Below are 20,239 nucleotides of genomic sequence, written 5' to 3'. Positions count from 1 at the left end.
TCCCAACTTTCAGAGTAGAAGAAATATTCATCAACATTATTTATACATATTTATCTCCATACTGGCTTGGAAACTAAACTTTCTTGGTAAAAATCGACTCACTATAAACTTGGAATTTTTAACCCTAGAAAAACACATTCCTGTGTGAACAATCAAACTTTAAAAGATATTACTATATTTTATTTAAATACACTAGCCATAAAATAGCAGAGAAATATTAACAATGCTGGAGATAAATAATTCTTTATCAAATGTCAAGGAATAACTTATTAACGATATTAAAATTATGTTATTGTTGTACTTTGCTTTTAAAAATCACCCTGCAAAATTGTAAAAATTGCTCCAGCAAATTTAATTCAAACTGAAGGGTTAGACCCATGACACATTTTGTCTACAAAATCAGGTTTATTAATACACACAAGCTTTTTTATTTATGATAAAAATATACCAATAAATACCAAATTGAACAATAATTTTAATTTAGACTCTAAAAATTTTGATTTGAGTTTTTATGAAAACTCTTTTATAAAATCTTGATGAAATGTTTTAAATCTTGCTAGCAAATCTTGAATCACCTCCTGTCTGGGTAGGATTGAAGTCCTGAAATATCTTCCTTATCAACATTGAACAAAGTTAACAAAAATAAATATAAATAATAGTCCAATGAAATTAAACTATAGCAATTATACCCATTTTACTTTTACTTTTCAAGCTACTACTGGTGAAACTATTTACTTTATAAGTTCTTTTCAAGCTACTATTGGTGAAACTACTTGCTTTATAGGTTGTTTTCAAGCTACTACTGGTGAAACTATTTTTTTTTTATAGGTTGTTTTCAACCTACTTCTGGTGAAACTATTTGCTTTATAAGTTGTTTTCAAGCTACTACTGGTGAAACTATTTACTTTATAGGTTGTTTTCAACCTACTTCTGGTGAAACTATTTGCGTTAAAGGTTGTTTTCCTCAAGCTACTACTGGTGAAACTATTTACTTTATAGGTTGTTTTCAACCTACTTCTGGTGAAACTATTTGCGTTAAAGGTTGTTTTCCAGCTACTACTGGTGAAACTATTTGCTTTATAGGTTGTTTTCAAGCTACTATTGGTGAAACTATTTGCTTTATAAGTTGTTTTCAAGCTACTACTGGTGAAACTATTTACGTTATAGGTTGTTTTCAAGCTACTTCTGGTGAAACTATTTACTTTTTAAGTTGTTTTCAAGCTACTACTAGTGAAACTATTTACTTTATAAGTTGTTTTCAAGCTACTATTGGTGAAACTATTTGCTTTATAGGTTGTTTTCAAGCTACTACTGGTGAAACTATTTACTTTATAGGTTGTTTTCAAGCTACTACTGGTGAAACTAATTGCTTTATAAGTTGTTTTCAAGCTACTACTGGTGAAACTATTTGCTTTATAAGTTGTTTTCAAGCTACTACTGGTGAAACTATTTGCTTTATAAGTTGTTTTCAAGCTACTACTGGTGAAACTTTTTACTTTATAGGTTGTTTTCAAGCTACTACTGGTGAAACTATTTGCTTTATAAGTTGTTTTCAAGCTATTACTGGTGAAACTATTTACTTTATAAGTTGTTTTCAAGCTATTACTGGTGAAACTATTTGCTTTATAGGTTGTTTTCAAGCTACTATTGGTGAAACTATTTGCTTAATAGGTTGTTTTCAAGCTATTACTGGTGAAACTATTTCCTTTATAGGTTGTTTTCAAGCTACTACTGGTGAAACTATTTACTTTATAGGTTGTTTTCAAGAAACTGCTGGTGAAACTATTTGCTTTATAAGCTGTTTTCAAGCTACTTCTGGTGAAACTAATTGCTTTATAAGTTGTTTTGGTGAAACTATTTGCTTTATAAGTTGTTTTCAAGCTACTTCTGGTGAAACTATTTACTTTATAAGTTGTTTTCAAGCTACTGCTGGTGAAACTATTTACTTTATAGGTTGTTTTCAAGCTACTACTGGTGAAATTATTTACTTTATAGGTTGTTTTCAAGCTACTGCTGGTGACACTATTTGCTTTATAGGTTGTTTTCAAGCTACTACTGGTGAAACTATTTACTTTATAGGTTGTTTTCAAGCTACTACTGGTGAAACTATTTACTTTATAAGTTGTTTTCAAGCTACTACTGGTGAAATTATTTACTTCATAGGTTGTTTTTAAAGCTTAGACTATTTGATATAGCAGAACTTTAAGTTTGAATTACAAGGTTTATGACATCAGATGGCCAAATATATAAAGTTTTCAAAAGTCAGAGTATGAGGAGTATAATTAGATCCGTTGAAAATAAATTATGAAGAAAATTTAAATGATTGACCTGAAATGATATGTACCAGGAAGTTGACCGAAACCTGATCCAGGTACAACACATATACCAGTAGATTCTAAGAGCTTAAACGCATAGAAAACATCAGGTTCCTGGCCACTAGCTTGAGCTGCAGCAATAGCCTTCTCCGGTAGCAATACCTAGATTATCACTTATAGCTAGAGATATCTATATCCTTTAATGATTTCAAAGGTGGCTGTGCCCTTAAACCTTAATAATTTGGTAGATGTTGTGTTGTCATTTCTCTGAGCTTAAAAGGGTCTCATTCCTACATGTTTTCTGCAGTTATAATGCGCAAGACGCAAGTGAAACCATGCCATTAAAAATATTTAGTTTTCAAAATTAAATTCATTGGTATTTAGTGCAAACTTTAAGGGAAAAATGTCTATAAGGGTGCCGTTGGAGGTATAAGCAGGATTCAAATATGAAGTTTGTACAGCTAAAGACAGCTAATTGGGTCAGGTTGGAGGTATAAGCAGGATTCAAATATGAAGTTTGTACAGCTAAAGACAGCTAATTGGGTCAGGATGAGTCCAAAGACTTTGCTAATTGTAAAGACAAGGCGTTGGAAATTTCTCCAACCATTGTGTATGCCTGTACAGCTGTATTTTGACGTCATTGGTTATTTTGGTTGTTAGAGAGTTGAACGATCGACATTAAAACCTTAGATATTTAACACAATTGTGAATGTTTTGGGCTAAAAATTAACTAAAATTAATGATATTAATTTGTATTTTAAAATTTATTTAATCATTTGTTGGATATGAGGATCATCTGGTGAATTATAGCTGAATTTGTGTTAAGTTACGCATCTCTTTTGTATCAAACATAGCCAATAATTGTTTGTTTGACATTTTCAGATGTCTTCAAATATTTTTTATGAGGTTCTGTGGAACGGAGTTTTAGGCGTTGAAGAAGCAAGGACAGCAGAAATCTCCAATATTATAAACAGTAAATAAATTTTGTGTAAATGACGTCTTCTGTTTGCATAAATTAATGTGTAAACCTTATTCTTCAATTGATTTATGGGGATTTTGTTTCAAAAATATCCACAATTAAAAAAAATAACCACAGAAAGTTTCGTTAAATTTGCGAATTAAAGGGCGACCTTTTACCTAGAAATCTTTTAAAGACGATTAAAAAAGTTTTGAGGCATTAAGTATTGGAGGATTTTAAAAAAGCGGGAAAAAATAAATACATTGGTGAAAAAAATAAGGAATTTAAAGACGACTTTTGGACTCAAGTTAAGATTAAATAGTTTAATGAATGTTAAAATACCTCTATTAAGCAGAGAACAAGAAGATTGTCTAATTTTTAATTATGTCATCTTCAAACTCCATAGCTTTAAGCATACAAATTCTTTGAATAATTCTGATCAATTCAGGTCCGTCAGTGCCAATCACAGCTCCAAGAAGTATAATACCAAGCTGCAATTCAAAACTAGGAGGTTAACATTTTAGATTTCCAGCTAATCCCAGAAGAAAACAATTGGGGCTGAAGGTCCTTCATTTAGTTAAAGAATGTATCACAAGTAAAGATCTAAGAGTATGTGAAAAACATTTTAAACACTCAGATTTTAAAAGTAATTTCTCAACAATTCCATGAAGAAAAACGTTACATGCAACAAAAACATGAAACCAGTACTAATGCAATTAAAAAACTGAATCAAAGAAAATTGATAACTGAGTTGCTAGAGGTTGAATTCTATGAATCTGAGATGGTTGAACCAAATGAAATTGGGACAAGTAGTTCTGATGCTCAGACCCGAACAGATCTCAGTCTGAAGAATATTTCTGATTTGGAAAATTTAGTTAGCTCTAGAAAACATACCAAGAGCAGTTTCAGTCTCTTTCATGGATTAAATATTGACATGGACCCAAATCCTATTGATAGACTTGTAGACAATATTATGTCGGTGACATGGAAACGCCTCAACACGGAAACGCCTTAACACGGAAATGTCTCAAAAAAACGGACTCATAAAATTAATTTAATGTCATCTTCTCTCATTATTAAAAAATTTTAACAATTATTTTACCATTAATTTAGGGTAAGTTAGGTTGCGCCGCAGGCTACGAAGGGGTCCGAGCGCTGCGGCTAGGATGGCTATAAGGGGGCCGAGCGCTGAGATTAGGACAGGCTAGGGGGCTGTGCGCTACGGCTAGAACAGGCTGGGAGGCCGAGCGCTGCGGCAATGGCTGTTAAAATCAATAGAATATAGTCTTTTTAATTTTAAGTTGAGAGAAGACGACATTAAATTAGTTTTATGATTCTGTTTTTTTGAGGCATTTCCGTGTTGAGGCGTTTCCAATGTTAATCAATATAGAATTGCCAGTAGAAATTATTAAATTGTTTTTTTAAACTTTGTTTTTTTCAACAAATTAGAATTTTAAACATACCGCTGTAAAACCTTTTAGAAAGTAGGAAAGATTCTGCAAAAAAAAGTTGCCAAACCAAACAGAATTTTTATGTACCCCGCAGTACCCAACAGTACCCTGCAGATATGGGGATTACAAATTGGTGTGGTTGCCATTCCTCCCTCCAGCTGATTAGTATTAAACAAGCTTTTTTATCTATAAAAAATAGTGGAAAACTATAAAGAAAACATGCTTGGAAGTACTTCTGACTCTACATATTTTTTTTATTAAAAATAAAAAATTCTGTTTGGTTTCTGTGCCCCCTCCCCCCAGTATACCCCAGTAAAGCCCAGTACTTTGCAGTATATTGTGGTACCCTGTACCCAGAAGCACTCTGTATACCCTGTTACCATCACTTTCCATAAAAAGATTTGGGAATTGCAAATTGGTGTTTTTGCCATTCCTCCCTCCAATGAATCATCAGCTGTTTAGTTTTAAACCATCACCAGAACCTCGTTTATACTGTTATACACAAATGAAAATAATGCAAAACTAGAGTAAAGTGCAACCCAGAAAAGCTTCTATATAAGTTCTAAATATTTTTGTTCAAAATAAAAATTCTGTTTGGTTTGGCAACTTTTTTCTGCAGAATCTTTCCTGCTCTATGAAAGGTTTTACATCGATATGTTTAAGGATATCTACTCAATATAAAGCAATATTTAATAATATTTATTTTAACTCTAACTCTGAACTAAATGAATATAGAAAACATATGCCGGTTTAAGAAAGTTTTATATAGATATGTGCAATCGTCCAGAACAAAAAGTTTTATCAAAATTCAACTTTTTTAGGCTAATGGGACGTTTTCAAAAAAATGCAAAAATATCATTTCTTACACCCCTAGGCTTAGTTCGTCAATATGATTCACCAAATCCATACTGCAGTCCTTCAACTATCATACAGGGAAATTTTCATTTTTCTAAACATCCAAGGGAAAGATTTGACAGGTTCTTTGCGTAGATTTTCTGATGTGCTATCTTTACTTAGCAAAGTCTTTGGGTGAGTTCAAATGTTAGGGATGCACACTGCACAGTGAGAATCAGAACACTGAGTTACAGGAAGATTGAATTATAACAATATTGAAGTGTAAATAACCTAATAGTTTTACTTACATGAACATTGCACTACATTAAATCACAACTTGAGTATAAAAGTCCTCTTTCCTAATCTGATGTTTTACAGTTCTCATTGACAATTGTGTATGGTTCTATAGAATATGTTTTTGGTTAGAACTTACTCTCAGGTTATAAATAGCAGAGATGGAAGGTTTGGTAAAATACTAAATGATTCAGTTCTAGAGTTGAGCACATTCAAACTGATAGTAAAACCAAGCATCGCTGTTCTTCTTTTATCTAATTACCTGAGGAAAAGCATACATTGCTCCTTGGACTGGATTGCAGTGGACTCCTTCTATTTTATTAAAGGACTCTGCTATCATTTCTCCTCTCCTGTGATTTAAAATAAATGTTAAGGGGACTTAAATTCCAATTCTAAATTAAATTCCAAGATGACAATGCCTGATACTATCTGACATTCTAAAATCCAAGGTTTAGTCTAAATTAATCTGTTTATTTAAATGTGTGGTTCAAAGTGACTGGCGTGTTTCTTGTTTATTGGAAATATTGAAGAAACTCACATAAATAAAACACTTGTTAAGTCTCACAAATGAAAGTATCTTCTTTTATCAGAATAAGGTTTGAAATTGATCTCTTTGCAAGGTGGGTTGCTAAGAACTATGCTTCAAGTTCCTGTCAGCAATATGAAAATCTTTCAATTCAGACTTTGTTACCCATGGAATTATAAGTAACCTCCATTTAGATAACTGTTTATAGAATTGAATCAGACCTCTTCAGACTTGCCAAGCAATCATCAACTTCTGTCTTCCACATGCTGTAACTTGGATCCCCAGGTCTTGGAGGGTTGACTACCATATCCAAGCAAGCCTGACCTATAGTTAGTAGTTATGTGATTTCAGAGTCAATGTAGCGAAATTGTCATTTAACTGTGTATTCACCACACTATTAGAAACATACCTACTGTAAACAACAACTTAGTTAAAACCTTGGAATGGTGGATATCAAGATTAATGCTTAAACTCCTGGTTTTACTAAACCCAAGATATCCAAGTAAGAAGTTTAAAATTCAACCAATCAGCATGTCAAGTTAAGATATGCTGTTTAACTTTTGAAAAACTGGTTTTTGTTTCCGTTTTTGATCGATTGAACAAACATAAGTTTTGGTCTTGGATTAATGTTTATTAAGACTAATGTTCAAAATGACAGTAGTCCTAAAATGTGATAAAATATGTTTTTTAATAAGATCATATAAACAAGATCAAATTCATGTTTGTTTTAATGCTCTTAAAGCCTTTAATTCAATCGGTTAATAGACCAATTAATATAGCATTGTATCTAGCTGTAATTGTTATCTAACGTAAGTTTTATACAGTAGGGATATCCAAAACAGAGGATTAAGAAAGAAATTGAAAGTAGGTCATCACAAATATGATTAAAAAGTCTTCCGATACATGTTCATTCAGTTTATTTTTGAGTAAGTGTCTAATCATTCAAGTTAAATGCTGTAAAACATCTTTACTGCATACTAGAATCAATTTAATTACATTTTACCACTCAAGTATGTTTAAAGAAGCATCATTACATTCATAAAATATTTACCTATGATTGTTGGGCACATCATTGAGGAAGTGAACTTTGTGAGAATTTTTCTGACTTCAGCACTAATATTGACAATCTCGAAGTACCCTGGAAAAGTCCCAATGTGGGTTCTTAAGGGTGTTTATTGTCACAATTTGAGTGACCTTTAATTAAAGGTGTAACCTAGTAGCCATTTGCACTCTATATATCATCTTGCTTTCAAAAATACCATTCCTTGTTATTTTTGAAGAGAACTGTAATTGTAATTTGTTTTCAGTGATAATAATGCTACCTGCCTCCTCTTAAACCACACTCCCCCATATACCCCTTACTGCAGGACATAAAGCTGACCAGCTGAATCATGTTAAATGGATGACCCATCTCAGACATTACCTAAAATACCAAGTATCCTAGTGAAATGTTTAACAGAAGATTTGGATTGACCCGCTTTTACAGAGTGGCCTGTCTGATGCACAACAGTACCCTTATACTCTGGATGGTTTAGAAACAAAATGTCCATGGTTTTTCTCTCTGAAAAATAATTATTTACAATTTTTTTTTCTTGCACATTTTTAGAATTTCCTACTTATAAAAATACGAAAACCACGATAACTTACTTATTCTTATCTATATGTTAAATAAGACATTGGTATATAAATATGTTTAGTTTGAAGTGTCAGCAAATCTTTGGTTTACACCTGAAGTTCTACAATGAAGTTCTACAATGTCCAGCCGGGTCTATAATTGAGAACATTTAGACAGACCTTGGTTAAATAAAAGGTTGCAAGGAAGAAATGTGTAAATCTCTGATCAGTTCCATCCCTGGCATTTTACCCGATTAAAACAGCCCTTCTTTAATCTCCTCTGTTGCTTTTTTGTTCCGGCATGCATTACAAATCCCACAGTCTCTGCAACTGGGTTTTTTTTTTTGCGCAGAGCCGGCAACACGGTTTGATTGATGGGGCTGATTTTTTTTTGTGGAAACTCATTGGTGGCAGGGGTGTAATAGTTAAAAAAAATCGAAGTTTTTTTCTTTCAAATCTTTTTTTCACCATTTTTTTTCCTTTCAAATTTTTTACACAGGCTAGTTCAGATATAAAGTTTGATGATACTTTTGTAAATCTGAATCAGGCATGCTACTCTGTATAATTGAGTTTAATTTGTCCTTTTTAACAGTTACATTACTTCAAAATTTACCTTTTTAAAGCTGTGAAATTTAGAATTTGCTGAGTAAACATTGTGTTGGTAAACTTCATCTGCAAACACCATCAGACCATTCTAAATAAAATTCTAATCTTGATATTATGGTAGTATTTTGTTATAACTTTGCAACCTGATGTAGACTTTTGATATTTCAAACTTTGAATTGAAGATCAATTAGTCTAAGTTTGCAATATCAAACCCTTGAACCATCAGGTGGATGCAGTAACAACAGTCATAATATGTTTGTCATAAATATGTTTTCAATAAATACATTTGTCATAGTACGATATTAATAAATTACATTTTTCATTACAAAAGTCATAAATGACACAAGTCACAAATTCCATCTGTCATAAATACGTTTTTTATAGTTTACAAATCATACATTTGTCATAATTTATCCCATTTTGACATGTTTAAGAGAGTAGAAAATCCTCAAATCTGCTAAACTATCTTTTCTCTGAAATTGCATGGAACATGGATTATCTCATGAGATTTGAGAAGCATCTAAAACTGTCAAAGCTGTTAATGCTCACCACTTCATGTATTACCTCAACAACAACAACAACAAGGTAAACTACTGGTTATGTTCCAGTAAAAGCTGCAACAAAAGGATTGTTACCCAAAAATCAAATGGAAATCTAGTTGGTGACTCTATCATCTTGTATCCCAGGATGATTTTCTAGCCAGTGAACAAATAGCCAATCTAATATTACAAATATAATGTAAACATATTTAAAATTATAATAGAAATAATATGAAAATATGATTATGTATGATTATTACACTATGAAAATCGTATTTATGAAAAATGTAATTTATGACTTTTGTAATTATGACAAACGTATTATGAAAAACATATTTATGACAAAAGTATTATGACTTTTGTTACTGCACCATCAGGCGGCAAAAGATATAGGGATGCAAACATTTGTGTTTAAGGCAAAACTCAGAGCCTTTGTGTCAATTTGAAATTCCTGTAGATAGTGCTTAATAACATCATATATCAAGGTAATAAGTTGTGAATTACAAATTTTTCATGTGCAAGAGGAAAGCAAAACTACTTTGTGAACAAAAAATTTACAATTTCAGGTATTAAAAATTTTATTTTCATGCAATATTCTAGTGTTCAGATAAGACAAGTTACTGTCACCTTATGTGCAAATCTAATGATGTCTTCAATATTTTGTCTGGAAAGAACTTGTCCTGTAGGATTTCCTGGGTTTATCACAACAATGGCTCTACCATAAACACATGTTAGATACTTTAAATTTCTTCTGAAAGACTCTTAGTAATTTTAGGTGACCCTATGTGTAAAGAGTTTAATGCCTGATTCGCATTGGTTCCATTAAATGATTAACCCTATTCCCGCTGGGGGGGGGGGGCAATTTGCCCCCCCCCCCTGTAGTTTTTTTTACATAACTCAAAAAGTATTGGTCTGAGGCTGTTGAAATTTTCTGACTTTTCTTACATACCCAAAGCCCCCCCTTTAGGCCTAAAACCGGGCTTTAATACTAACTGCCTGAGTCCTCAGGCACACTGCCTGAATGACTGCTTTTGCCTGTAGCAAACTAAATCTTTGTTTTGACCCACTTTCACTTGTCAGATTTTGATAAAATTTAGCTTTTTGGAAAGCCTATGACATAAGGAAACGGATTGCACAAGTTTTGCGAAAAAAAAATTGCAAATTTTTTGCAAACAACCTGTCAAAGGAAATTTGCACATTTTTAGTTTTTCTTGATTAAAAATCAGGTTATTTAAAATTTTGCAAACATTTTTGCATATTTAAAATGGCATGGTCAAGGGCTTTTCAAAAATGTATAATTTGTAATTTTTTGGACAAATTTTTTTTTGCAAACATTTTTACTATAAAACTGGATTTTGCGATAAAAAATTCAATTTTCGCAAATTTGCAAATTTTTTTGCAGATTCTAAAAGTAGAGCACAAGAGCTTTCTAATGATGTATCATTTGTCATATTTGGACATAAAACATGGGATTTAGAGGGGGGGGGGTCAAATTGACCCCCCCCCAGCGTATCCTGGTTTTCAAGTACCCCAGCGGGGATAGGGTTAAGAACGTACAAAATATCCTATGCTTTTTAGAGAATATATTATTTTCAATTTTTGTTACTCTGTGCAAAGGACTTTGAGTATGGAAAAGAGAATTCAGGGTTCAACACACAAATCTTTCTTGAAGGGCACAGTTTTGACTTAACAAACCATGCACTCTAAAGTGCAGTTTCAAGATAAGTGTGTAAATCTGAACTGTGAAAAATCATAGAGGGCATTCTGACTTTTTTAACTCCAAGATTTTTTAGAACAACATACATGGATTAAATGACTTAATAAATTCATTCACTTAGGCATGGCCTCAGATCAAATCGTTGAAGCCATCCATCAAGAAGTAGCTAAGTAGCTGGAGAAGTATGTGTGTTGTTGAGGTCAAAGATTGTCCTTAATGTACAGAAAATGAACTAATTTATATTAGTTTTGCTATTGAATGTCATCTTTAACCCCATCCAATTTACAATGCGCAAACTCAGAGAGCACAATGAGTCTTGACATGGAGGCTCACTTGATACCACTGCACATGTTGAACGTTTAATTTTTATAATTAGTTAAACCTGATATTCAAACTGTTGTTAGAACTCTTAAACGCTCTTTCAAGAGCTGAAGGGTCCAGTGACCAATTATTCGTCTCCTCCAGATAATAACCAACCTATCAAAACATGCAATATTAAAATCAAAAACCTTTGTATTTCTGTGTTTTCCATCTTGATATCTTCTTTTATATTAGTAGACATCAAAAGATTTTGACTTTCAAAACATTAATAAACAAATAATAGTAAAATAAAGATTATTTATAAATTATTCAACACAAAAAGAAATTTTTCATTATTTTCAACTAGATTAAACCTGATCCATGTTGTGCTCTGTCAGACAGGCAGAGTAAAGAGGATACTGTGGTATTGGTATCATTACACCTGTTCTGGTTACTGAGCCATTCTCTAGGTACTAAGTAGTTAAAAACACATAAATAGCCCAAGTTCATTATTTCCTTACCACAAGGGCTAACTGTTGAGTAAACATAGATTAAACTTATGTACCATACATTATCAACCAATCATAGATTAACCATAGATTGATAATAGATTAACAAAATGCTGATCATAGATTAACCAATATCCAATAACATTACCATAAAATATCATGGATTTTAACATAGGTAAATGAATTAACACCTGAATTAGCTATCAACTTGAGACAAACCCTGATTCCTTCAGTTGCCCCAGCACATAGAAAAACATCCTCCCAGTCAGAAGGATAACCATCTCTTAAATAATCATATCATATTGGTTGTATATGAATTTGACTTTTCTGAGTTCCCTTGATACTTACACATGGAACCAAATTCAAATGATAGAGTTAGAGTTATTCCGCTAAGAGCAGATATTTAAAAAAAGCTAACCAAGCTTAGTAATAATGAGTTATCAGCAGTACCTCAGTATTCCCTATTACCCCAATTACCCACTCAGTACAACCCAGATTTTTGGTGTTACTAATTAGCAAGGTTGACATCCCTCCACCTGTTGACAGATCAGCTGTTTAATGTTGTATTAAACCAGCATTTACATAAATTGAAATAATTAAAAACTAGACTGAAATTATACTTAAAATGTTTCTTTACAGATACTAAATATTTTGTTCAAAATAAAATTTTGGTTTGGATTGGAAAATCTTGTATGAAGGATTTTTCCTACTTTCTGAAAGGTTTTACATCGTTATGTTTAAGGATATCTACTTGATTTAAAGCAATATTTATCAATACTTATTTTGACTTAAACTCTTAACTTAATGAATTTAGAAAATATATACTGTTTTGAGAAAGTTTTAAAAATTAATTGCAATTATACAGGCTAAAGTTTTATCAAAGATTAAACTTTATCTGGTTTATAAGACGTTTTTAAAAAATATGCCAATAAATAATTTCTGACACCCTTAGGCTTTGAATGGCTATATTACTCTCCAAAACCATACTACAGTCCTAAAATTAACACCCAGGGAAAATTTCAACTCTCTAAATATCTCTGGGATAAATTAAACACCTTCTTTCTCAAGGATAAGGTAAAAATTGTAGAAATAACCTGCTATTGATGTAATCCGCCACATGCTTACGGATCAACTCAATCCCAGTTCCTTCACTGTACGAACCCACACTTGATCCTCAAATAAACATCAGTTAAACATTGTCGAATTTAAAATCTGTAGCAGAATTGTCCTGCAGAAACAATTTAGGTGGCACCGCTTCCTCATTGTCGGTGTTGGTGTCGCAGAAGCTGAATTATTTTATCTTAAAATAGGGAAGATTTTATGCTCCCTCTTCCTCTTCAGAAGATTTCTTAACTTTTAAGAAATTAAAGATCTAACAACAAAGGTTTTGAAAAGCTCTTGACAAAAGGAAATCTACATGTTTCCTTCCCATCACGTTATTTGAGAAGAACAATAACAAAAGTTTATAAATGCGTTTTAACATTAGATTTTAGGAAAACTTACATTGACAGACCATTTGATATTACCTCTGCAGCTAGCCAAGATTTCCTGAGCACGTTGCTTAGCATCTGCAGGAAACATTTCAAATTCCAGCAGAGGAGGGTAGGTTAGCAGAGACAACACCTCAAACAGAATTTTTATCAGAATTTTCCATTTTACAATCACATTTAGGATTTCTAAGCCCAATTGACACAAGTTCTACTTAAGCAGTAATTGATATATACAGTTTAACCTGTTGTTTTTTGATCCCTTGGTACAATAAAATTAACCTAACTTCCCTGTAAAGTAGTTTTAAATAATTAATACTACTTTAAAAAGACAATGTATATTTTTTCTTTAATAATCTGAATTGACGGGTTAGGAAATTACCGAATTGACTTAATGACAAGCAATTCATCCATCAGGTCTTGGGCTACAGTGGAGATGCATAAGGAAGTAGGAGATTTTGTAATCCTCTTGAATGGTCAAATTAAAAAAAATGATTCACCTGTCGAATAAATGTGATGGGTGTGTCCCCCATAGCATGAGCATCACCAAGATTTGTCTTTATCAATCTTGTAAATGATTTCTCAGCCCCTGAGGCAAGTTCCTTGAATACATTGGATATATCCTCTATAGTATGTTAGAAAACCTCACTAGAAACTAATTTTAAATTGAAAACGAGACTGAATTAAATTAGTCTCAAACTGTAATTTGGACCTTTGCGTCTATTTGTTTTGAAGACTTAAGATATCTAAAGCTAAGTATTCTGCTAAACTAAACAGTTTTAATACGAAAGGTTTACACCTTCAGGTTGCAAAGATATAAGGATTATAAAATTACAGTTTGAGTTTAGTGTTAAGATTCTTTATGGAACCAACAGCTGATAAGGTTGGACAACTAACAAGAAATATAATTTCATTTATGAAACTATTATAATTTGATTTAACATCTGATTACCAGACATTTCAGGATTGGCAAATTAGAGATATGAAAATTCATACTGACACTTATCAGCAGCTGCTATTTCTAAATTTTTCAGTGCTTAACTGGATTTTATCACAATTAAAATGTTTCTGAAATAACAAAGCGATAAATTTAATTCTTTTTTTAAACATGAAACTTCCCAAATATTTTTCCAGTTTTTTAAATTATAGAATTATTGGTATACCTTTTCAATCTGCATAGCTCTGATAACTAATGGTCCTGTTACAGCAAATTCCATTTTCTTGAGAAGAGGATTCATATTTTCAATATTTAGAGCTGGTCATTGATTGAATATTCATATTTTCAATATTTAGACTTGCCATTTTGTAATATTATTTATCTTCTGAAAAACTAACCCAATTTTAAAAGTGGGGTTTTTAATCTTTTCACTTTTTTTAAATTGAGAATTTTAATTTAAATTCAATATTATCAATCAATTCAGCATTTTAATACTAATAAATCTTTTACTTTATAAAGAAAACTTTAATAAATCCTTTATTTTAAAAAGAGAACTTTAAAACAATGTAAAGCAATTTTTCATTTGTTTCATCTCCTCCCTCCCCCCTCTTATTTCTTTTCTAGTTAGTTCAGCATAATTTGTTTCACTAATATTTTAGTATTCATTCAATCATATGAAAGAACTGATCAGTGGCTTGAGTTAAAACAGGAAATTCATGTTTAAATATATTCTGCTTTATATATATATATGTTACAAGGCTTTTCTATTTAAATTGTGAACATGTTCTTTTTGTTTACATTTCAAAACAAAGAAGAAAAAAATTTTGCGGATTTTTAAAAAAAAAATTACGGATTTTCAAGAATTTAAATTTTTTTACAAATTAAAAACCTTTAAAACACATTTTTAAATTTTTTTTTATCATTAATAAACCATCCCTGTGGTCATGTGATGTCCCACAAAAAATGTAGGCCCAATCGGTTCAGCCGTTTTGACGTTTGTTGGATACAAACAAACAATCAGACTAACAGACAGACAAGCCAAATTTATACATAGATAGGATTTGAATAAAAAAATGACTTCAATAAATATTCATATTACTAGTTCTGTTTCACGACATTAAAATATAACACAATAAACACAAAAAGATTACTTAATTAAAATAATAAAACAGAATCGAACTGTTTAGAGCAACACAGTGTAGAGAGAAAACATCATCTTAAAAAATTACTACAATGCACTGGATTGCTGAAGCCAAGCCTGATATTTTCCTCCTTCTGTCTCAGATGAAGTAATCCATGCTAATACCTAGTAGTGTTTCATGCCATCTAGGAAAGATGGCTTGGCTTGGTGCTCTACAGAGCATATTAAACTTTTGAATAGGCAAACACAGAGTAACAGGGAATTTATTTTCCCCTCACTAATGTATCAACAGTTCGTCTAATAACCGTCCTTGTGACTAGGATTACAATATGTATCAAGCAACCCTTCAGTTCAGGGGACCACACTGGACCAAAGGAACCACCAGGTTACAAGTTGTGGCACTCAAATGAAACCATTTCTAAATAATTCAATAATATGTCAGGATTATTTTAAGAGCTTTTTGAAAATCTGAATCAGGTGTTAAACATAAAAATTTTTAAATTAAATATTTTTGAAATTATCTTATTTTTAGTTCATCATTTAAAAAAAAATCCGGGAAAATCCGCGAGAAAAATGGTTGAAAATCCGGGAAAATTTAAATCTGTACACTTAAATTGTACCAATCATGGAAGAAAAGAAAGGTCTCCAAGGTATCTGTTGTTGTTGTTGGACTAGTTTTGGTTCCAGATCAAAAGTTCTACATGCTGTGAATGAAACGATTAAGAATATGATGAAGTTATTCATATTTAATGGATACTCCAAGAATTCATTCATTTATCCCTCTGTAGTTTGCTCTGGTTGCAAACGCAATCTGTATAAATTGAATAGTGGAGACACTGCAAGAGGCACTTGGTCTGAAAGAGTAAGCAAGGAAATTCAGTTAATTTAAACTGATAATAATAATATATTTGTTGAGTTTAATATTTCAGCAGGATGCATAAAACTTTAAACCTCCATCTAATCCAATTAAAAATTAATCTAGATAAAATATGTTAAATGTTACTCAAATTCTTTAAAATAAAATTCATAAAAATGTGTTTTTAAGGTTGAATGGAAGAGAGTTACTAGAACCTCCAGTATAATGAGTTTAAATGATTCATCTGATGAAAAGGAATCTGAAGCACAAACTAGTTCAACAAGGATTTGTACAGCTTGTTTTACTTCTGTAAGACCAGGTTCTGATCATTTCTGCTGCTCCACTACTGCTGTATCGAATCTAATCTTTCTAGCCTTTACTCTGGGTACCCTTAAAGCAGAGCAGGTTGCAAGTGGGATACTGAAGAAAAGAATGGATGATGAAAATATAAAGAAGGGTTCACAATTCCGAGTTTCAACTGGTGGAAATCCTATCATGATAACCATAGGAACAGCAGATAAGAAATCAGAAAGAAAATTTGTTCAACAAATTTCTCTACAATTGATAAAAGAACTTCAAATAGTGCTTGAGCTATCCTTGAACAAAACTAAGCAACTAGTGTCAGTTCTGCGGAAGGTTATGGAATCTCAACTTTCTGTGTAATCTAATGTACTTGGAAAGCTAAAGGATCTGGAACAAACTATTTCTGCTTACTATGAAGTTGAAAAGGTAATTTCTGATGATATTTAATTACAGAAACTGGAGTTTTGCCACAATCTTAAATTTTCTAATTCCAATATTGAAGCTTTAGATTTTTTAAACTATGACAGTACTGAAACCTAACAGATTTAATAATGTTTGAAATGGCAAAGGTTTACGGTATCAGGTTGCAAAAATATAAGGGTTAGAAAATCAGAGTTTGTAGCTTAGTTCCTTTCTGAGAAAAAAAAATATATTCTCTTATATATAGGGCCAGGACTTAAAACTACTAAAACAGGAATGGGGTTAGGGGGGGGGGGGGCAGAGAAAAATTGTTTTGAAAGAACAACACTAATAAAAATCTTCAGCCAATTTTCATATATATCGGGACATTCTGGAATTCATGTAATTATAAAGGAAACATTTCAATTTTGCAGCAACAACAGTACGAAGTACATTTTAAATATTTTAACGCTTTTAAGTGACTCCTGCACGTGCGCACATGTTAATGAATCTAATTTTACAGTAAAATTACAATTTTTTCTTGATCTCATAGTATGTTTTATTTAGATAAACTTTCTGGGTTCGGATGAAAGTGTTCTGAGCAAGAATTTAGTTTTCATACAGGATACATCAGTGTTTATATTAAAACTCATACAAGAAAGAAACCTCAATCCTCTGACAGCTTTTGTTAGAATTTCTCTAGATGGAGGAGGATCGTTTTTGAAAGTGACTCTTAATGTGTTCGATCCTCTTGAAGATGACTTAAGTAATGGTTTTCTAAACAGTGGAGTTCAAAGGTGTCAAGTTCTCGCTATTGCAGAAGAAGTTCCTGAAAGTAATTACAATCTTCGCCTAATTCTTGAAAAATTGAAACTGGAAAATGTTAGCTACTATCTTGCATTTGACCTAAAATGTGCAAATGCAGTTTTTGGTCTTTCTTCACACAGCAGAAAGCATAGTTGTCTGTGGTGTGAAGGACCGTCTTCATTGGAAAAAGGAACCATAAGAACCCTCGGAAGCTTGGATTATTGGTATAGTCAATATGCTGAGAATGGTTCTATCAAGAAAGATATGAAAAACTACATGAATGTGATTAATCCTCGAATCTTGTACTATGAAGAGAACCCTGATACAGTTCTGGAACAACAGATACCTCCCCCTGAGCTTCATATTCTGATAGGCTTTGATAAAAGTTTAGGAGTAATACTTTTAGATGCATGGCCTAGATTTGATCATTGGTTAGTATCCAACAATATCTTCCAATGAGGATACCAAGGAAGAGGCTGGGATGGAAATAATTCCAATAGAATCTTGAAGAATTTAGATTCCTTAGAAGTTGATATCAGTAAATCTATGCCTATGTTGCTTCCTGTTGCGCAATGCCTTAAAGATTTCCGATCTGTAAAAGAAGCATGCTTTGGAAAAGCTCTCCAACCTGATTATAAAAGGACATTTACAGTTTTAAAGAACTCATTCTTATCTGCTCAAGAAATAGCAGATATTTTAGGCCTTAAGCTATGCTGTACCTGGAAAGTTCATATACTTTTTTGTCATGTGGAACCTTTCATAGAGTTTCACAATTGTGGACTGTCAAAGTTTGCAGAGCAATGTGGAGAAGCTATTCATGCAAAATTTAAGCCAACTTGGAACAGATTTAAATGAAACAGTGAACATCCTGAGCATGCAAAACGGCTAACTTCATCTGCAATCGACTTTAACACAAGAAGAATAAGTTAAAATAATACATCAAAGCCCTGTTTAGTCAGTAAGCAACCATTGTAGTTTAATAAAATGTAGAACATGTTAAAATATTGTTTTCCAAGATTTTTTAATTGTCACATAGTAAATAGATAAAGCATTTTTCAGGCTAAAAATCCGCAAAAAAAAAATCTGTTTTTTTTAACTTAACACTTGATTAGGATTTTAAAACGTTGATAATCAATGACCTTGGCGATATTAGAGTCATTTCTATTGAATTTCATTTGAGTGCCACAACTTTTAACCTGGCGGTTCCTTTGGTCCAGCGTGGGACATTAGTTCCAAACTTAACACTTAACATATTTCTAACACTGAGTGTTAGTAATGGGCACAAATTGAAAGCCTTGGTTTTTAGACTTGTCTCAAAAACAGATGTTGCGTAATTTTAGAGAATTGCTATTTAATCCCCCTAATACATAAATGACAAGGTTTGAGTAACATAAATCTTTATTGATAAATACAATCTTCTTAGAAAGGGTCATGTTCCGGTCACAGATTGATAACAGCACAGAGGTTTCAAAAACTAAATAAGCATAATGTTAGTTAGAGAATATAGCAAATTTTAGCAATAACTTTGCTATATTAGCAATATTGGCAGTTAAGCAATATTTGCCTAACCTAACGCAGGATTAGACTCGTGTATTAGGAATGGTGGCTAAACTAAGGTTGGAATTCAACTATTGTTTAATAATATAAGCAATAAATGTGCTTGTTGCTTAGCTTCTCAGCAATTTAAGTAAAAATTACCCCTCTTTTGGACTCTGTAGACTGTTGATATTCAGTCTAAATAAATGTAAGAACTATTTCAGTCATAAGCCTTTGCTACTAAATAGCAATAACTGTGTGCTATCCAATTACACACTAAATCAGCAATTAAACTTAGCTTATGGCAATAAGTTTGCTTTTCCTTTTTTGGAGCAAAAATCATGCCCTATATATATGTAGGTTTATGGGAACGTAAGTAATTAACAAAAGTTTTATCCCATCAATATTAAAAGAAAAAGAAAAATAAACAAATTATTGAACTTTTTTCGGTCATGAAGTTATAGTTATTAAACAAAAGTTTAATACATAATTGTATTTCTGCACTGATATATATATATATATATCCTTATTTCGTAGATATTAATCAGTCATCCAGGTGAAGATACCTTCGTTCCGTCCTCGTGCAATAAGCAGATGATGTAGTTCCGTCCGAGTCTCTTCCAACTCTTCTTCCAGGCTTTCATAATTCTCTCTCCAGATGTTATTCTCATTCCAATTTGCTGTTTTAAGAGCTTCTAGCTGAGACTCTAAATCCTTTACCCGATCGTTTTGCTTTTTGACCAATGTTCTGAGAGTTCTTATTTCAATATCGTGTGCATGTTCCTTCATTCTTTGTTGTATAATCCTTTCGTCCATATCTCGAGTGCACTCCTGTAACCTATCTGGTGTTATCACCCGTGTTAAGTTGGAGAGCTTCTTAGCCATTGAGTCAAGAGCGAAAAACTCAGTTCCCTCTCTACCTTCAAACCTAGCTAGCCTCTTTTTCAGGTGATAGACCTCGTCTTCAATCATTGATAATTTGGACACATTTTAAGTGTCCGGGTTCGCCTCGTCATCCTCCCGATTTTCTGACGGAGCATCAATTTCTTCCGGCCAGGTGTACGAGAGGATCATTTTTGCTGTTGGATCAGATAGTGCTGTGTTGAAAAT

The 20,239-nt window shown here is 32.2% G+C and overlaps 1 protein-coding gene across 1 annotated transcript; it reads right to left on the bottom strand.

Moving 5' to 3' along the window:
- Nucleotides 1–478: 478 nt before the first annotated feature.
- Nucleotides 479–14,409, bottom strand: LOC111707310 (alanine aminotransferase 2; the record flags this gene model as incomplete). The annotated part of the gene is made up of 15 exons (XM_023480395.1): nucleotides 479–600; nucleotides 2,329–2,477; nucleotides 6,115–6,202; nucleotides 6,600–6,702; nucleotides 7,430–7,516; nucleotides 7,705–7,801; nucleotides 8,606–8,686; nucleotides 9,765–9,852; nucleotides 11,237–11,331; nucleotides 11,529–11,620; nucleotides 11,855–11,946; nucleotides 12,758–12,836; nucleotides 13,190–13,286; nucleotides 13,651–13,752; nucleotides 14,314–14,409. Coding segments are annotated over 15 exons (1,437 nt in total), but the record flags the coding sequence as incomplete, so codon positions are not given.
- Between the last annotated feature and the right edge of the window lie 5,830 nt (nucleotides 14,410–20,239).

The sequence above is a fragment of the Eurytemora carolleeae genome, unplaced genomic scaffold (genome assembly GCF_000591075.1).
Source record: "Eurytemora carolleeae unplaced genomic scaffold, Eaff_2.0 scaffold764, whole genome shotgun sequence".
Lineage (NCBI taxonomy): Eukaryota > Metazoa > Arthropoda > Copepoda > Calanoida > Temoridae > Eurytemora > Eurytemora carolleeae.
Note: the sequence above shows the minus strand (reverse complement) of the source record. Positions and strands in the feature narration are given on the sequence as shown.